This window comes from Cherax quadricarinatus, chromosome 37 (assembly GCF_038502225.1).
Source record: "Cherax quadricarinatus isolate ZL_2023a chromosome 37, ASM3850222v1, whole genome shotgun sequence".
NCBI classification, from domain to species: Eukaryota; Metazoa; Arthropoda; class Malacostraca; order Decapoda; family Parastacidae; genus Cherax; species Cherax quadricarinatus.
The window spans coordinates 16,428,187-16,441,810 of NC_091328.1; the positions used below are offsets into that span (position 1 = coordinate 16,428,187).

Genomic DNA, 13,624 nt, shown 5'->3' on the forward strand with positions numbered 1-13,624 from the left:
ATAAACATGCAAGGTTTCAGGTACGTCTTGCTACTTCTACTAACACTTAGGTCACACTACACATACATGTACAAGCATATATATGCACACCCCTCTGGGTTTTCCTCTATTTTCTTACTAGTTCTTGTTCTTCTTTATTTCCTCTTATCTCCATGGGGAAGTGCAACAAAATTCTTCCTCCGTAAGCTATGTGTGTTGTAAGAGGCGACTAAAATGCCGGGAGCAGGGGGCTTGTAACCCCTTCTCCTGTATAAATTACTAAATTTAAAAAGAGAAACTTTCGTTTTTCTTTTTGGGCCACCCTGCCTCAGTGGGATATGGCCGCTTTGTTGAAAGAAAGATGATGATTTATGTAAGTGCCTTTGTAAGTGTATTTTTGGGGGTCTGCAACAGATTAATCTAATTTACATTATTCCTTATGGGAATAAATTCGTTTGGTATCAGCAATCAAACAGCTTTCTGGAACAAATTAAGTTCGTATTCCGATGTACCACTGTATATATTCTCCATGGGAAAGTGGAACAGAATTCTTCCTCCGTAAGTCATGCATGTCGTAAGAGGCAACTAAAATGCCAGGAGCAAGGGGCTAGTAACTCCTACTCCTGTATACATTACTAAATGTAAAAGGAGAAACTTTCGTTTTCCTTCTGGGCCACCCCGCCTTGGTGGGATACGGCCGGTGTGTTGAAAGAAAGAAAGATATATAGTGTATAAATAATGTTCTGCCAACTAGGTAAAATTGGTCAATTAGCACGAACTCATTTAAAATTAAGTCCTTTCTAAAATTTTCTCTTATAAATTTAAAGATATTTTTTTTAATTTATTTTAGCATAAAAATTAATAATTTTGTACCAAAAGAACCTTAGAAAACTTACCTAACTTATTATAATGAGTGCAATTTAATTAGGCCTAATCCAACTAAATATATTTTAGATAAGTTTACAATAATTTAATAATAAACAAACACAATGAAATATATTTTTTTCATTAGGCTCAGAATGATTTCTGCAAAATTATTGTATACACAAATTTTCACTTGTCTTATTCTGAAGAAGAGCATTGCTATTTAAGCCAAAATCGCAAGTTTTACCTATTCATAGCTATTATGAAAAGTATTCATAGATTACCTAGGTAGTAGGTTGGTAAACAGCAACCGCCCAGGGAGGTACTACCGTCCTGCCAAGTGAGTGTACAACGAAAACCTGTAATTATTTTACATGATGGTAGGATTGCTGGTGTCTTTTGTCTGTCTCATAAACATGCAAGATTTCAGGTACGTCTTGCTACTTCTACTTACACTTAGGTCACACTACACATACATGAACAAGCATATATATACACACCCCTCTGGGTATTCTTCTATTTTCTTTCTAGTTCTTCTTCTTGTTTATTTCCTCTTACCTCCATGGGGAAGTGGAACAGAATTCTTCCTCCGTAAGCCATGCGTGTTGTAAGAGGCAACTAAAATGCCGGGAGCAAGGGGCTAGTAACCCCTTCTCCTGTATAAATTACTAAATTTAAAAGAGAAACTTTCATTTTATTTTTGGGCCACCCTGCCTTGGTGGGATACGGCCGGTGTGTTGAAAGAAAGATAGATTCATAGAATAGAATTAGGAGGTACAGGGTTACTAAAAGTATTATCCAAAGGGCTAAGGAGGGGTTGGTGAGGTGATTTGGACATTTAGAGAGGATAGAGAAAATTAGGATGAATTGAAGGGTGTATAAACCTGTATTGGAGGGAAGGCAAGGTAGGGGTTGCCCTAGGACAGGTTGTAAGGAGAGGTAAAGAAGGTTTTGTGTGCAAGGGGATGGACATCCAGCAGGTGTGTGTTAATGTGTTAGATGGGAGTGGAGGAAAATAGCTTTTGGGACTTAATGAGCTGTTGGAGTGTGAGCATGGTAATATTTGAGAAGGGATTCAGGAAAGCCAGTTAGTAGGATTCAGAGTCCTGGAGGTGGAAAGTACAGTGCCTGCACTCTGAAGGAGGGGTAGGGATATATGGAGTTTGGAGGGGCATCTGAACTATAGTATTAGCATACTTTTGACATAACAGTAATAGAGTGAAAGAAGGTGGAAGTGTTTCTTCTTTTTCTGGTCTTTTTCGGTGGGAGATGGTTGGTGTGTTAAAAAACATACATACATGCATGCACACACACAAGCATGCACATATACACATGCATACACACACACACACATATGTATGTACACATGTTTCAATAGTTGACAGTCAAATCCATGGCCAAATATTCCATACCTAATAAGAACATAATCAATTTAACCACTAAACCCATATGGGTATTCAACACTTAAACTTCAGTTTAGAATAATTTTACTCAAGAATGCATTATTAAACAAGGTTGCTTCAATTATTATTGTAATTATTACTAAGAAAGATAGGTTCTTAATTTTTAGATGACATGCATACAAATGTTTGTTCTTCACTATATATATAATCATTCATGTTAGTGGTCATGTTAACTCACCCAAGAATTACACCTCAAAATCAAAGTTACATATAAGCAATCTGAATCATTATTTTAAGTGGGTCCTTTAAAATAAGAGTGATATAGCTCATCATCTTTTCAATACATAATCAAATAAAATGACCCATAGTCAGTATTAGAATTTATCCATCCCAATGAAACATTAGGTGAACTATCAATTTAAGATGTTTTGATACACAAAAGTGACAGCAAATTTAAATTAAATACCTTTGGTAAGACTACACACATTTATTCCTATACAGTATAAACTATTTCTCAAAACATGAGAAGAGGGTTAAACGGAGCCATTTTTTCAGCAATGTTTCTGAGGGCATTGAGGATGCATTGTCCTGAGTGTCTCAATGAGGAGTTCAACAAAATTTTTGGTTACAAAACTAAACTAAGTTGCACAAAGCACTTTACTGAGAGTCTTGACCTTGGCAAAAACTATATATTTTATGGTAGAACCAAGGCAAGCACATTCCTTGAAAAATACACGTGTATGACTGTATAATGAAAATCTCAACACATTACTTGAAGCTCGCAAACACTTTTTAAACCCTTTCAGTGGCCGTTACTGATGCCAGGGTCCCTCACATAAATCTACACATAAATTCTAATTTGGTGGGAGAGGCCTGGTAGGTCTACATATGAGAGAATGGGTCTGCACAGTCAGTATTAATATTATACATAAAAATTGGGGCCCCCCACAGTGCACTGTGGGAACCCCATACTTAGTACACCTTGTTCACCATGCAACATGGATATAAAGGCAAACTGAACAAGTTTTGTTCCCCATCGATAGCTCCAACAATGATAATTATGAAACTGATGGCAAGTTCTTTGGTTTCAATAACATAATGACCGAAAGTGATGCTGATGACGTCAGATAATCACCAAATATCCTCTTGTGTGAAGTTTGGTGATCACTTCCTTACAACACTTCCTGCTACAGAAAAGAAGAAATGGGCTCAGAAGAGATGTTGTGTCTGTGCACACAATGCGGCACCCATCAAAGTGCAGACACACGTTTTATGTGAAGAAGTATGTAAAATACTGCTGTTTAAGGGGCCACATTTCAAGGATTTCCACAGACTGCAACAGTTCTAAGAACATGACCAGTGCCTGTATGTATGTACATAATTGTTAGAACAGTTGTAATGTGAAACATTTGTACATGTGTGTGTTTACATTTTGACACTGTTAGTGGGGGTACTGTACTGCATACAACTGGTGCATGTACGTACGTTGTGCATGATATGGGTGTCACAGGCCATGAAAGTTACTGGAAAATTGTAACAAAAATAGAAAACCTCAGAAAAAATACGAAATAATAAAACAGAAACATGTGGAGGGGCAGCAATCACCAATATTACTGTCAGAGGATCACTGACCTTCAACTTTACACCTCTTTATCTTGGTAAGAATCGATGGGAAACTTTTTTTCCCTTTGTTACCACCATGACATAAAATATATTTTTTTTTTTAAATTTGGACATTGAGAGCAATCTTAATTTTGGGGTCTGAACAGTAAAAGGATTAATATGAAAGTTTTGTTTAATAATCATTCTACTGTGAAGAATATAATTGAGAATTACACTACAGATGGTGGTGTATAGCAAGTTCCTTATCTATAATGAGAGATTTTACCTTGGTCAAACAGCAAAACCCCTTCTAACTAGGCTAATCCAACAATAATACTTCATATGTGGGGAAGAGGGAAGCAAGAGTCTAATGCTACTTTTGCATTCCTGAGTTCTTTTGAATAACCTATCGATTAAATTGATGCAAAAATTGTTGTGCCTAATGGATCCCTATCACACATAACATTATAAAATCCTTGCTAATTGAGCATGAAATAATATTCTTAATGAATCAGAACTGTGGTTCATATTGCACAGATTGTTGCATTATCTCAAATTCTGCACACAACTTAAGATCCTACTGCTTTCCAATAGATAATAAGGACTGCATTAAGCACTTGAGGCAAATATCACCACCACCGCCAGGAAGTGATGTCTTCCAAGTGATCATAACGACTGCAGCAAGTGTGCGACAAAAAATAATTCAGTTAATTCATTTGCACCGTATTCTATGTGAGTGACGTGCAACCACATTTTTCCGGGAATAATACTTGTTTCCTCATTTAAACTACTAAGGCCCACTCACATTAGTTTCCAGGAGGTTTGCATGACTTTGGGCTATTCTTTCCTTAAATTTATACATAAATGCATTCAATGATGGAAACTGCTCTCTTTTATAAATAAATGTACAGAACACTAGTTGGTGGTACACTATATAATTCTGCCTTAGGAAAGCTAAAGATAATGCTGACATTAGCATTATCATATTTAATACAACCACTAACAAGAATGATATGTACTGAAGCATAAACACATGTATACATACAGGCTGTGAATTACAAATATGATGCATCATACCAAGAAAAAGGTGTAAAGATATTGTTATACAACTACCTGTGGCTTTATTGCACACACATTATATATGTATGTATATATGTATGTATGAATGTATGTGTGTGTGTATATATATATATATATATATATATATATATATATATATATATATATAATATATATATATATATATATATATATATATATATATTTATTTTTTATATATATATATATATATATAGAGATAATATATATATATATATATATATATATATATATATATATATATATATATATATATATATATATATATATATATATATTTTATTTTTTTATTATCACACTGGCCGATTCCCACCAAGGCAGGGTGGCCCGAAAAAGAAAAACTTTCACCATCATTCACTCCATCACTGTCTTGCCAGAAGGGTGCTTTACACTACAGTTTTTAAACTGCAACATTAACACCCCTCCTTCAGAGTGCAGGCACTGTACTTCCCATCTCCAGGACTCAAGTCCGGCCTGCCGGTTTCCCTGAACCCCTTCATAAATGTTACTTTGCTCACACTCCAACAGCACGTCAAGTATTAAAAACCATTCGTCTCCATTCACTCCTATCAAACACGCTCACGCACGCCTGCTGGAAGTCCAAGTCCATAACTTTACCTCTTCAGTATGGATATGATGTGGATGGAGAACTACAATAAGTGGTAGCAGCAGATGTCAGCTCAACCCAGAGCATGTTCAGTGACAGAGAGACAAAGTGATTCCAAACGGTCAGTAATATCATTATCCGCTGGATCTGGCGATGAAGGAGGGACTCCCAAATGTGAGTATGAGGCTGCAGGAGAAAAATGAGGTTCCAATACTGATCCTGAAGCCCCTGAGCCGCCAGAGAGTCGTAGTTCGCCACAGCCACCACTCCCTGGGGCAAGAGAGGAGGATGTAGTGGGAGGAGCCACAGAGCGAGCAGGACCAGTGAGTGGCAACTGGTGAGGACGGGATGGTGCTGATCTTGTTCGCTGTAAAGTGATGTGCGGCCGCAACTGTAAGAAAAAGCCAATATTTTTTCTAAACACTGAACAAATATTTGATCTGAATTTATGAAAAAATTCTTCCCAAAAAAGAAATAAAAAATCATATAAAGAATAGTGTTCTTTCTAGATAAGAAAAAATAGAGAGATTAAAATATAAAAAGAAAGCAAAAAAAAAAAAAAGAGAAAACAACACACAGAAGAGAGATATCATATGAGAGAAAATCTTACAAATAATGCTCACCTACAGATGAAAACTTAAACATTTTGGTTTGCCATGAATGAAAATCACAAAGACCAAAATAGAAGTCAGGAGGTGGGTAGGTGGGTGGGTGGGTGGACAGACGGACGGACGGACGGATGGATGGATAGATGGATGGGATGGATGGATGGGATGGATGGGTGATGGTGATGGTGGTGGTGGTGGTGGCGGCGGCGGCGGCGGCAGTGGCGGTGGTGGTGGTGGTGGTGGTGGTAGTAGTAGTAGTAAAGAGTAGTAGTAGTAGTAAAGAGTAGTAGTAGTAAATAGTAGTAGTAGTAGTAGTAGTAGTAAATAGTAGTAGCAGTAGTAAAGAGTAGTAATAGTAAATAGTAGTAGTAAATAGTTGTAGTAGTAAATAGTAGTAGTAGTAAATAGTAGTAAAGAGTAGTAGTAGTAAAGACAGTAGTAGTAAAGAGTAGTTGTGGTAGTAGTAGTAAACAGTGGTGGTGGTAGTAGTAGTAGTAAATAGTAATGGTGGTGGTAGTACAGTAGTAAATAGTAGTGGTAGTAGTAGTAGCAAGAGTAGCGGTGGTAGTGGTAGTAGCAAGAGTAGTGGTGGTAGTGGTAGTAGCAAGAGTAGTGGTGGTAGTGGTAGTAGCAAGAGTAGTGGTGGTAGTGGTAGCAGCAAGAGTAGTGGTGGTAGTGGTAGTAGCAAGAGTAGTGGTGGTAGTGGTAGTAGAAAGAGTAGTGGTGGTAGTGGTAGTAGCAAAAGTAGTGGTGGTAAGAGTATTAGCTGTAGGATGTAATAGAAATAAAGGTAATAGTAGCCTATGGTGGTGGCAGTGGTGCCAGTGCCAGTGGTGATGGTAGCAGTGGTGCCAGTGGTGATGGTGGTTGTGGTAGTAGTAATCTGTTTGGGTAAAGTTTCTCGAAGGGTGTGAAAAGCTATATATATATATGATATATTTTTATGGGACAAAATTGCAAAGGTAACTATCTAGACACAAAAATGTACTTTTAATGGAAGATTTTAAATTCAGCCAACTTTACTAGAGCAACTTCACAGGAAATCTAGAATCTAGCCAATTCAGGACTACTTTTTAAAACAATTAGCAACAGAATCTGAGATGATATTGTATCCATGATATTTTACTCTTGCTGTAAAGACTTCAATCCATATGTTACTGTGCATCACACACAGGATCTTCTGCTACATTACTTTCGGCACAATTCCTCCTTGAATAATGTCTTAATTAATATTCAAACACCAGTTGGTACTGAAATATCAACTGTCACAGAAGTAGAGTTGTCATCATCTGAAGTTTCACTTACTGAATTGTGTAATATTTCAGTGCACAAATAACCCGCACATAGAAGAGAGGAGCTTACAACGAAGTTTCGGTCTGACTTGGACCAAAGTTTTGGTCCAAGTTGGACCGAAATTTCATTGTAAGCTCCTCTCTTCCATGTGCGGGTTATTTGTGTATTGTTCCAGTCAGAGTATTGTGACTTTTTTTGTTAATATTTCAGTGCTCTGACAAATGAAATTTTTAAACCTCAAGCTGCTGCTTCACCACTGTTTTTGATAAACCTCACTTCCAAGACATTCAGCTCTTCCCTTCACAGCTAGGCTTATAAAAAAACTGCTTACACCTCTTTCAGAGTGCAGGCACTGTACCTCCCATTACCAGGATTCAAATCAGGTTAACCAGTTTTCTTGAATACCTTCACACTCCAACAGCACATCAATTCCTAATAACCCCTTATCCCCATTCACTCTGATCTAAGAAGCTCACACCCACACTTACTGGAAGCTCTAACCCCTACCATTTAACCCTTTCACTGTCCAAACCCCCAAAATTAACACTACTCCCAGTGTCCAGTTAAAAAAAAATTCTTAATAAAACTACAAAATATGCTGAAAACGTAAGGAGAAACTCAGATGCACAGGTAGTGGTCTGAGCACAATTTACACATTGGCAATTTTGTCAACTTTGAGTCCCATTTCAGGTCAATTCCATTACTCCATTCGACCAAATTCTTAGTTATTTCACTAGTATACCTTCCATTCTATCAATTGAGCAAGAGAAACTGCCCATTCAACTATTGCAACTACCAGAAGTCAGTAATCTGGCTAATTTTACATAAATTTAAAAAAAAAATACCAAAGTTAAGACACATGTGCAACATCTGGATATCTTTATTGTAGACGTTTCGCCATCCAGTGGCTTTATCAATACAGATTCTAGGACATAATAGGAAGACAGTAGAACTATATACAAAAGACGAGGTAATCAGTCCCTCGGCCTTGGAGTTAGTGTTCACAGCATCGTGGTGGAGGAGATTCTCCTCCACCACGATGCTGTGAACACTAACTCCAAGGCCGAGGGACTGATTACCTCGTCTTTTGTATATAGTTCTACTGTCTTCCTATTATGTCCTAGAATCTGTATTGATAAAGCCACTGGATGGCGAAATGTCTACAATAAAGATATCCAGATGTTGCACATGTGTCTTAACTTTCATATTGTTGGTATTTTATACCTTTCTTGCACAAAAAAAAATACCAATTAAAAAAAGATGCAAAATAATAAATGTAGACATTCTTGGTACTAAAACAAAATTTTCTCTGTTCATTTATTATGTCCCCAGGCTTCTCCTACATTACACTTGCCTTCCATTTTGAATGCATGATCACACAAAAATACTCTTACTCTATTTCTTGGATTTATTTATTTATTTAGAAATTTTTAGCATACATACAGAGGTACAAAAAAATACAGGTAAGAGCAGCATGCCAAAGCCACTTATATGCATAGCATTATGGGCTGGCTTAAAATTAACTTAAGATTAACTAAGCAATGATGAAATCAGTGATAAGACATTATTGTAAACAGATAACTATACAGTACAAATGAGTATTACAAAGACAGGTCATATGGTTGCATGCATTGCTGTTCATTCAGTAGAATGGAGTATTCTGTTAGGTAGTGTATTTAAAAAAATAAAGTTAGATTGGGTCCTAGGTTTAACATTTATGTGATATAATTGTGAGTAACATTTTGGATATACAATTTATACGGTTCAGTTATTCAGTATTTATTTGGTTTTGAGTGAGTAAGTGAACTTTGAGAAGAGACTTGAATTTATAAACAGGTAGTGTTTCTTTTATATTTACAGGTAATGAATTCCAGATTTTAGGGCCTTTTATGTGCATTGAGTTTTTGCATAGCGTGAGATGGACACGAGGAACATCAAAGAGTGATCTGTGCCTTGTGTTATGGTCATGTGTTCTGTTGAGGTTGGCAAGGAGATGTTTGAGGGGAGGGTTAATATCAGAGTTAAGTGTTCTATGTATGTAATAGGTGCAATAATAAGTATGGATGTTTTGTATGGTGAGTAGGTTGAGTGTTTTGAATATTGGTGGAGTGTGTTGCCTGTAGTGAGAATTTGTTATCATTCTAACTGCAGCCTTTTGTTGGGTAATTAGTGGTCTGAGATGGTTAATTGTTGTTGAGCCCCATGCACAAATTCCATAGGTGAGATAGGGGTAAATAAGAGAGTGATAAAGGGCCAGGAGGGCTGACTGTGGAACATAGTACCGTATCTTCGATAGTATGCCTACAGTCTTGGAAATTTTCTTAGAAATTTGTTGTATATGTGTATGAAATTTGAGTCTATTATCGAGGTGGATTCCTAAGAATTTTCCCTCTGTTAGCTTTGTGATAGGTGATCCGTTTATCGTTATGTTAAGAGGTACATCTGTAGCTCTGTTACCAAACTGAATGAAGTAGGTTTTGTCAATGTTTAGTGTAAGTTTGTTAGTCCTCATCCAGGTGGATATTTTCTGTAATTCGGTGTTTACAGTATTGGCTAGCGTGACTGGGCTCGGGTGAGAGAAGACGTATGTAGTGTCATCTGCAAAAAGTGTGGGTTTGAGTAATTGCGAAGCATTTGGTAGGTCATTTATGTATAGGAGAAAGAGAAGAGGGCCAAGGACACTTCCCTGTGGGACACCAACTGTAATTGGTTGTGCGGAAGAGCTTGCTCCATTTGCGTACACATATTGGCTTCTGTTGCTGAGGTAAGACTTGAGGTAGTTGAGAGAGTGCCCTCTAATACCATAGTGTGACAATTTTACGTGGAGCAAGTCATGGTCAACTGTATCAAAAGCTTTACGTAAGTCAATGAAGATCCCCAGTGGGACTTCTTTTTTCTCTATTGCAGTGTATATATGTTCTAGCATGTGTATAATAGCATCATTAGTATTTTTATTAGGCCTGAATCCAAATTGGCAGGGGTTGAGAATGTTTTGGGAGATGAGGTAGGAGTAGATTCGTTTATGAATTAATTTTTCGAAGATTTTTGAGAAAGGGTGTAAATTGGATATTGGCCTATAGTTATTCAACTCTGTTTGGTCTCCTCCTTTATGGATCGGGGTGACCCTTGCTATTTTGAGAACTGCAGGGAAGGTGGAGGATTCAATGGATTTGTTAAAGAGTGTTGCAATGATTGGTGATAGTACTTGTGACGCTTTTTTGTATATAAAGGGTGGTAAGGTATTTAAATCTCCTGCCTTGTTTTTCAGTGCGTTGATAATAAGGGAGACTTCATATGGGTTAGTCGGAGCTAGGAACAGTGTGTTCGGGTAGTTGGCAGTGAGGTAGTCATTTGGTGGGGTATCTGAGCTTGGGATTTTATTGGCAAGGTTTTGGCCTATAGTGGAGAAGAAATCATTGAGTCTGTTTGCTGTTTCTGTTGGTGGGAGTTGGGGTTCATCTGATTTTGCTAATTTTATTTCGCTATGTCGTGATATCTTTTTTGTTCCCAGAATTTCTGATAGGGTCTTCCAGGTCTTTTTTATATCACTTCGTAAGTTGGATAATCTGTTCTCATAATACAATTTTTTTGCCCTTCTTATCAGGCTGGTTAGGATTGACGAGTAACGTTTTGTTTGGTCTCTGGTTATGTGACCCATTCTGTACTGTTTTTCATATCGGTGTTTTGTATTTATGGATTTGAGAATGCTGGGTAATATAAATGGATAATATAAATAACAAAAAAAGGCACAATACCGTGACTGGAACGATACACAAATAACCCGCACATAGAAGAGAGGAGCTTACGACGACATTTCAGTCTGACTTGGACCACTTACAAAGACACAGTGTGACTTTGTGAATAGTCCAAGTCGGACCGAACCGTCGTCGTAAGCTCCTCTCTTCTATGTGCGGGTTATTTGTGTTTGGATAATATAATATAGTCATGAATGATTGGTCATGGTTTACAGTGACCTAATAATTAAATCAGACCTATTAAAAACCCATAAGACAGACCATGGTGTGCATGGGGGCCTTACCCATGTCAGGAAAATTGGAAGAAATAAAAAATTGCTACTTCCAGTCCTGAAACCAGTCTAGATCACGCCTATTTCAGTAGTAAGTTTTCCATTCTAGCAAATGATGCCAAGAAACAGTCAAATAAAACCATAAAAAGCAAAGTTGCTACTTTTAAACCAATTACAGTGGACCCTCAGTTAACGACGTCATCAGATAACGACACGTTTTTGTAAAGTCACTCGTCCCGAATGTGTCCATGCGCCGTGAGCAGTCCTGCCACTCCATGTACAGCCAGTGTGCCATTGTTTACAAGCCAGTGAGGACACTTCCACGCATACTTGCGATACATTTTGTATTATTCTATTGTTTTTAGTCCTTGTAACTGGTAAAGAAGTCACCATAGGCCCAAAGAAAGCTTCTAGTGCCAGCCCTGTGGTAAAGAGGGTGAGAAATACTATTGAATTCAAGAAAGAGATCATCGCAAAATATGAGAGTGGAGTGCGGGTCTCCGAGCTGGCCAGGTTGTATAACAAACCTCATACAACCATCGCTACTATCTTGGCCAACAAAAAAGCAATCAAGGAAGCTGTTGTTGCGAAAGGTGCAAATGTGCTTACAAAACAGAGATCGCAAGTACTTGAAGATGTGGAGAGACTGTTGTTGGTGTGGATCAACGAGAAACAATTATCAGGAGATAGTGTTTCACAGGCAATTATATGTGAAAAGGCAAGGCAGTTGCGTGATGATCTAATTAAGAAAATGCCTGGAACTAGTGCTCATATTGGTGAATTTAAGGCCAGCAAAAGTTGGTTTGAGAGATTTAAGAATCATAGTGGCATACACAGTGTGATAAACCATGGTGAGGCTGTCAGTTCTGACAAAAAAGCGGCTGAAAAATACATGCAGGACTAAGGAGTACATAGAGGCTGAACAATTAAAACCCCAACAAGTGTTCAATTGTGATGAAAAGGCCTGTTTTGGAAGAAAATGCCAAACAGGACCCACATTACTCAGGAGGAAAAGGCACTCCCAGGACACAAGCCTATGAAAGGCAGGTTAACTCTCATGTTTTGTAGTAATGCTAGTGGGGATTGCAAAGTGAAGCCTTTGTTCGTGTATCACTCTGAAACTCCCAGAGTGTTCAAGAAAAAGTGTCTTCAAGCCTAAATTGTGTGTGACGTGGAGGGCAAACAGTAAGGCATGGGTCACTAGGGACATTTTCCTTGATTAGTTCTATGACGTGTTTGGCCCCAGTGTGAAAAAATACCTCCTGGAAAATAAATTGCCACTCCAGTGCCTCCTGGTAATGGACAATGCTCCTACTCATCCTCCAGACTTGAAAGAGCAAATGGTGCAGGAGTTTCGTTTCATCAAAGTCAAATTTTTACTTCCTAACACCACTCCTCTCCTCCAGCCCATGGACCAGCAGGCCATTTCAAATTTCAAAAAACTGTACACCAAAGCAGTTTCAAAAGTGCTTTGAAGTGACCTCAGATATTGAACTGACCCTAATAGAGTTCTGGAAAGATCACTTCAGTATCCTCAGTTGCATAAACCTTATAGTTAAGGCTAGGGAGGGAGTGACTTGCAGGACTTTGAACTCTGCTTGGAGAAAATTGTGGCTGGAATGTGTACAAGAGAGGGATTTTGAAAGGTTTGGGGCTAACCCTGAGAAACCTATGCCAGTTGTGGAATCTATTGTGGCATTGGGGAAGTCCATGCGGTTGGAGGTTAGTGGCGAGGATGTGGAAGAGTTGGTGGAGGATGATGATGAAGAGCTAACCACGACAGAGCTGCAAGAGCTTAAGGTGCAACAGCAACAGACCACAGCTCAGGAATTTCCTTCAGAGGAGGGGGAAGAGAGATGGAGGAAGTTGCCTTCTTCAATAATTAAGGACATTTGTACAATGTGGACAAAGGTGCAAGCATTTATGGATGAACATCACCCTGACAGAGCTGTTGCAAGCCATGCTGGCAACATCTACAATGACAATGTTGTGTTCCATTTTAGGGAAATCTTAAAGACACGCCAGAAACAGAGCTCTCTGGACAGATTTCTGGTTTGACAGGGGTCTAGTGACTCTCAAGCTGGTCCTAGTGGCATTAAAACACAAAGAAGGGAGGTAACCCCAGAAAAGGACATGGTACCTA

The 13,624-nt window shown here is 38.2% G+C and overlaps 1 protein-coding gene across 10 annotated transcripts in view; it reads right to left on the reverse strand.

The window, feature by feature from the left end:
• Positions 1 to 837: 837 nt before the first annotated feature.
• Positions 838 to 13,624, reverse strand: part of LOC128701228 (protein Smaug homolog 2) — a 556,102-nt gene continuing 543,315 nt past the window's right edge. For 8 of the 10 annotated variants that reach the window (XM_070091914.1, XM_070091915.1, XM_070091913.1 and 5 more), the window contains one exon: positions 5,281 to 5,944. In XM_070091914.1, coding sequence (XP_069948015.1) covers positions 5,627 to 5,944 — 318 coding nt within the window. In that variant the 3' untranslated portion in view covers positions 5,281 to 5,626. Of the gene's footprint in view, positions 3,610 to 5,279; positions 5,945 to 13,624 lie in introns of those variants that run through there. The other 2 variants (XR_011392860.1, XM_053794848.2) reach the window with 2 other exon arrangements.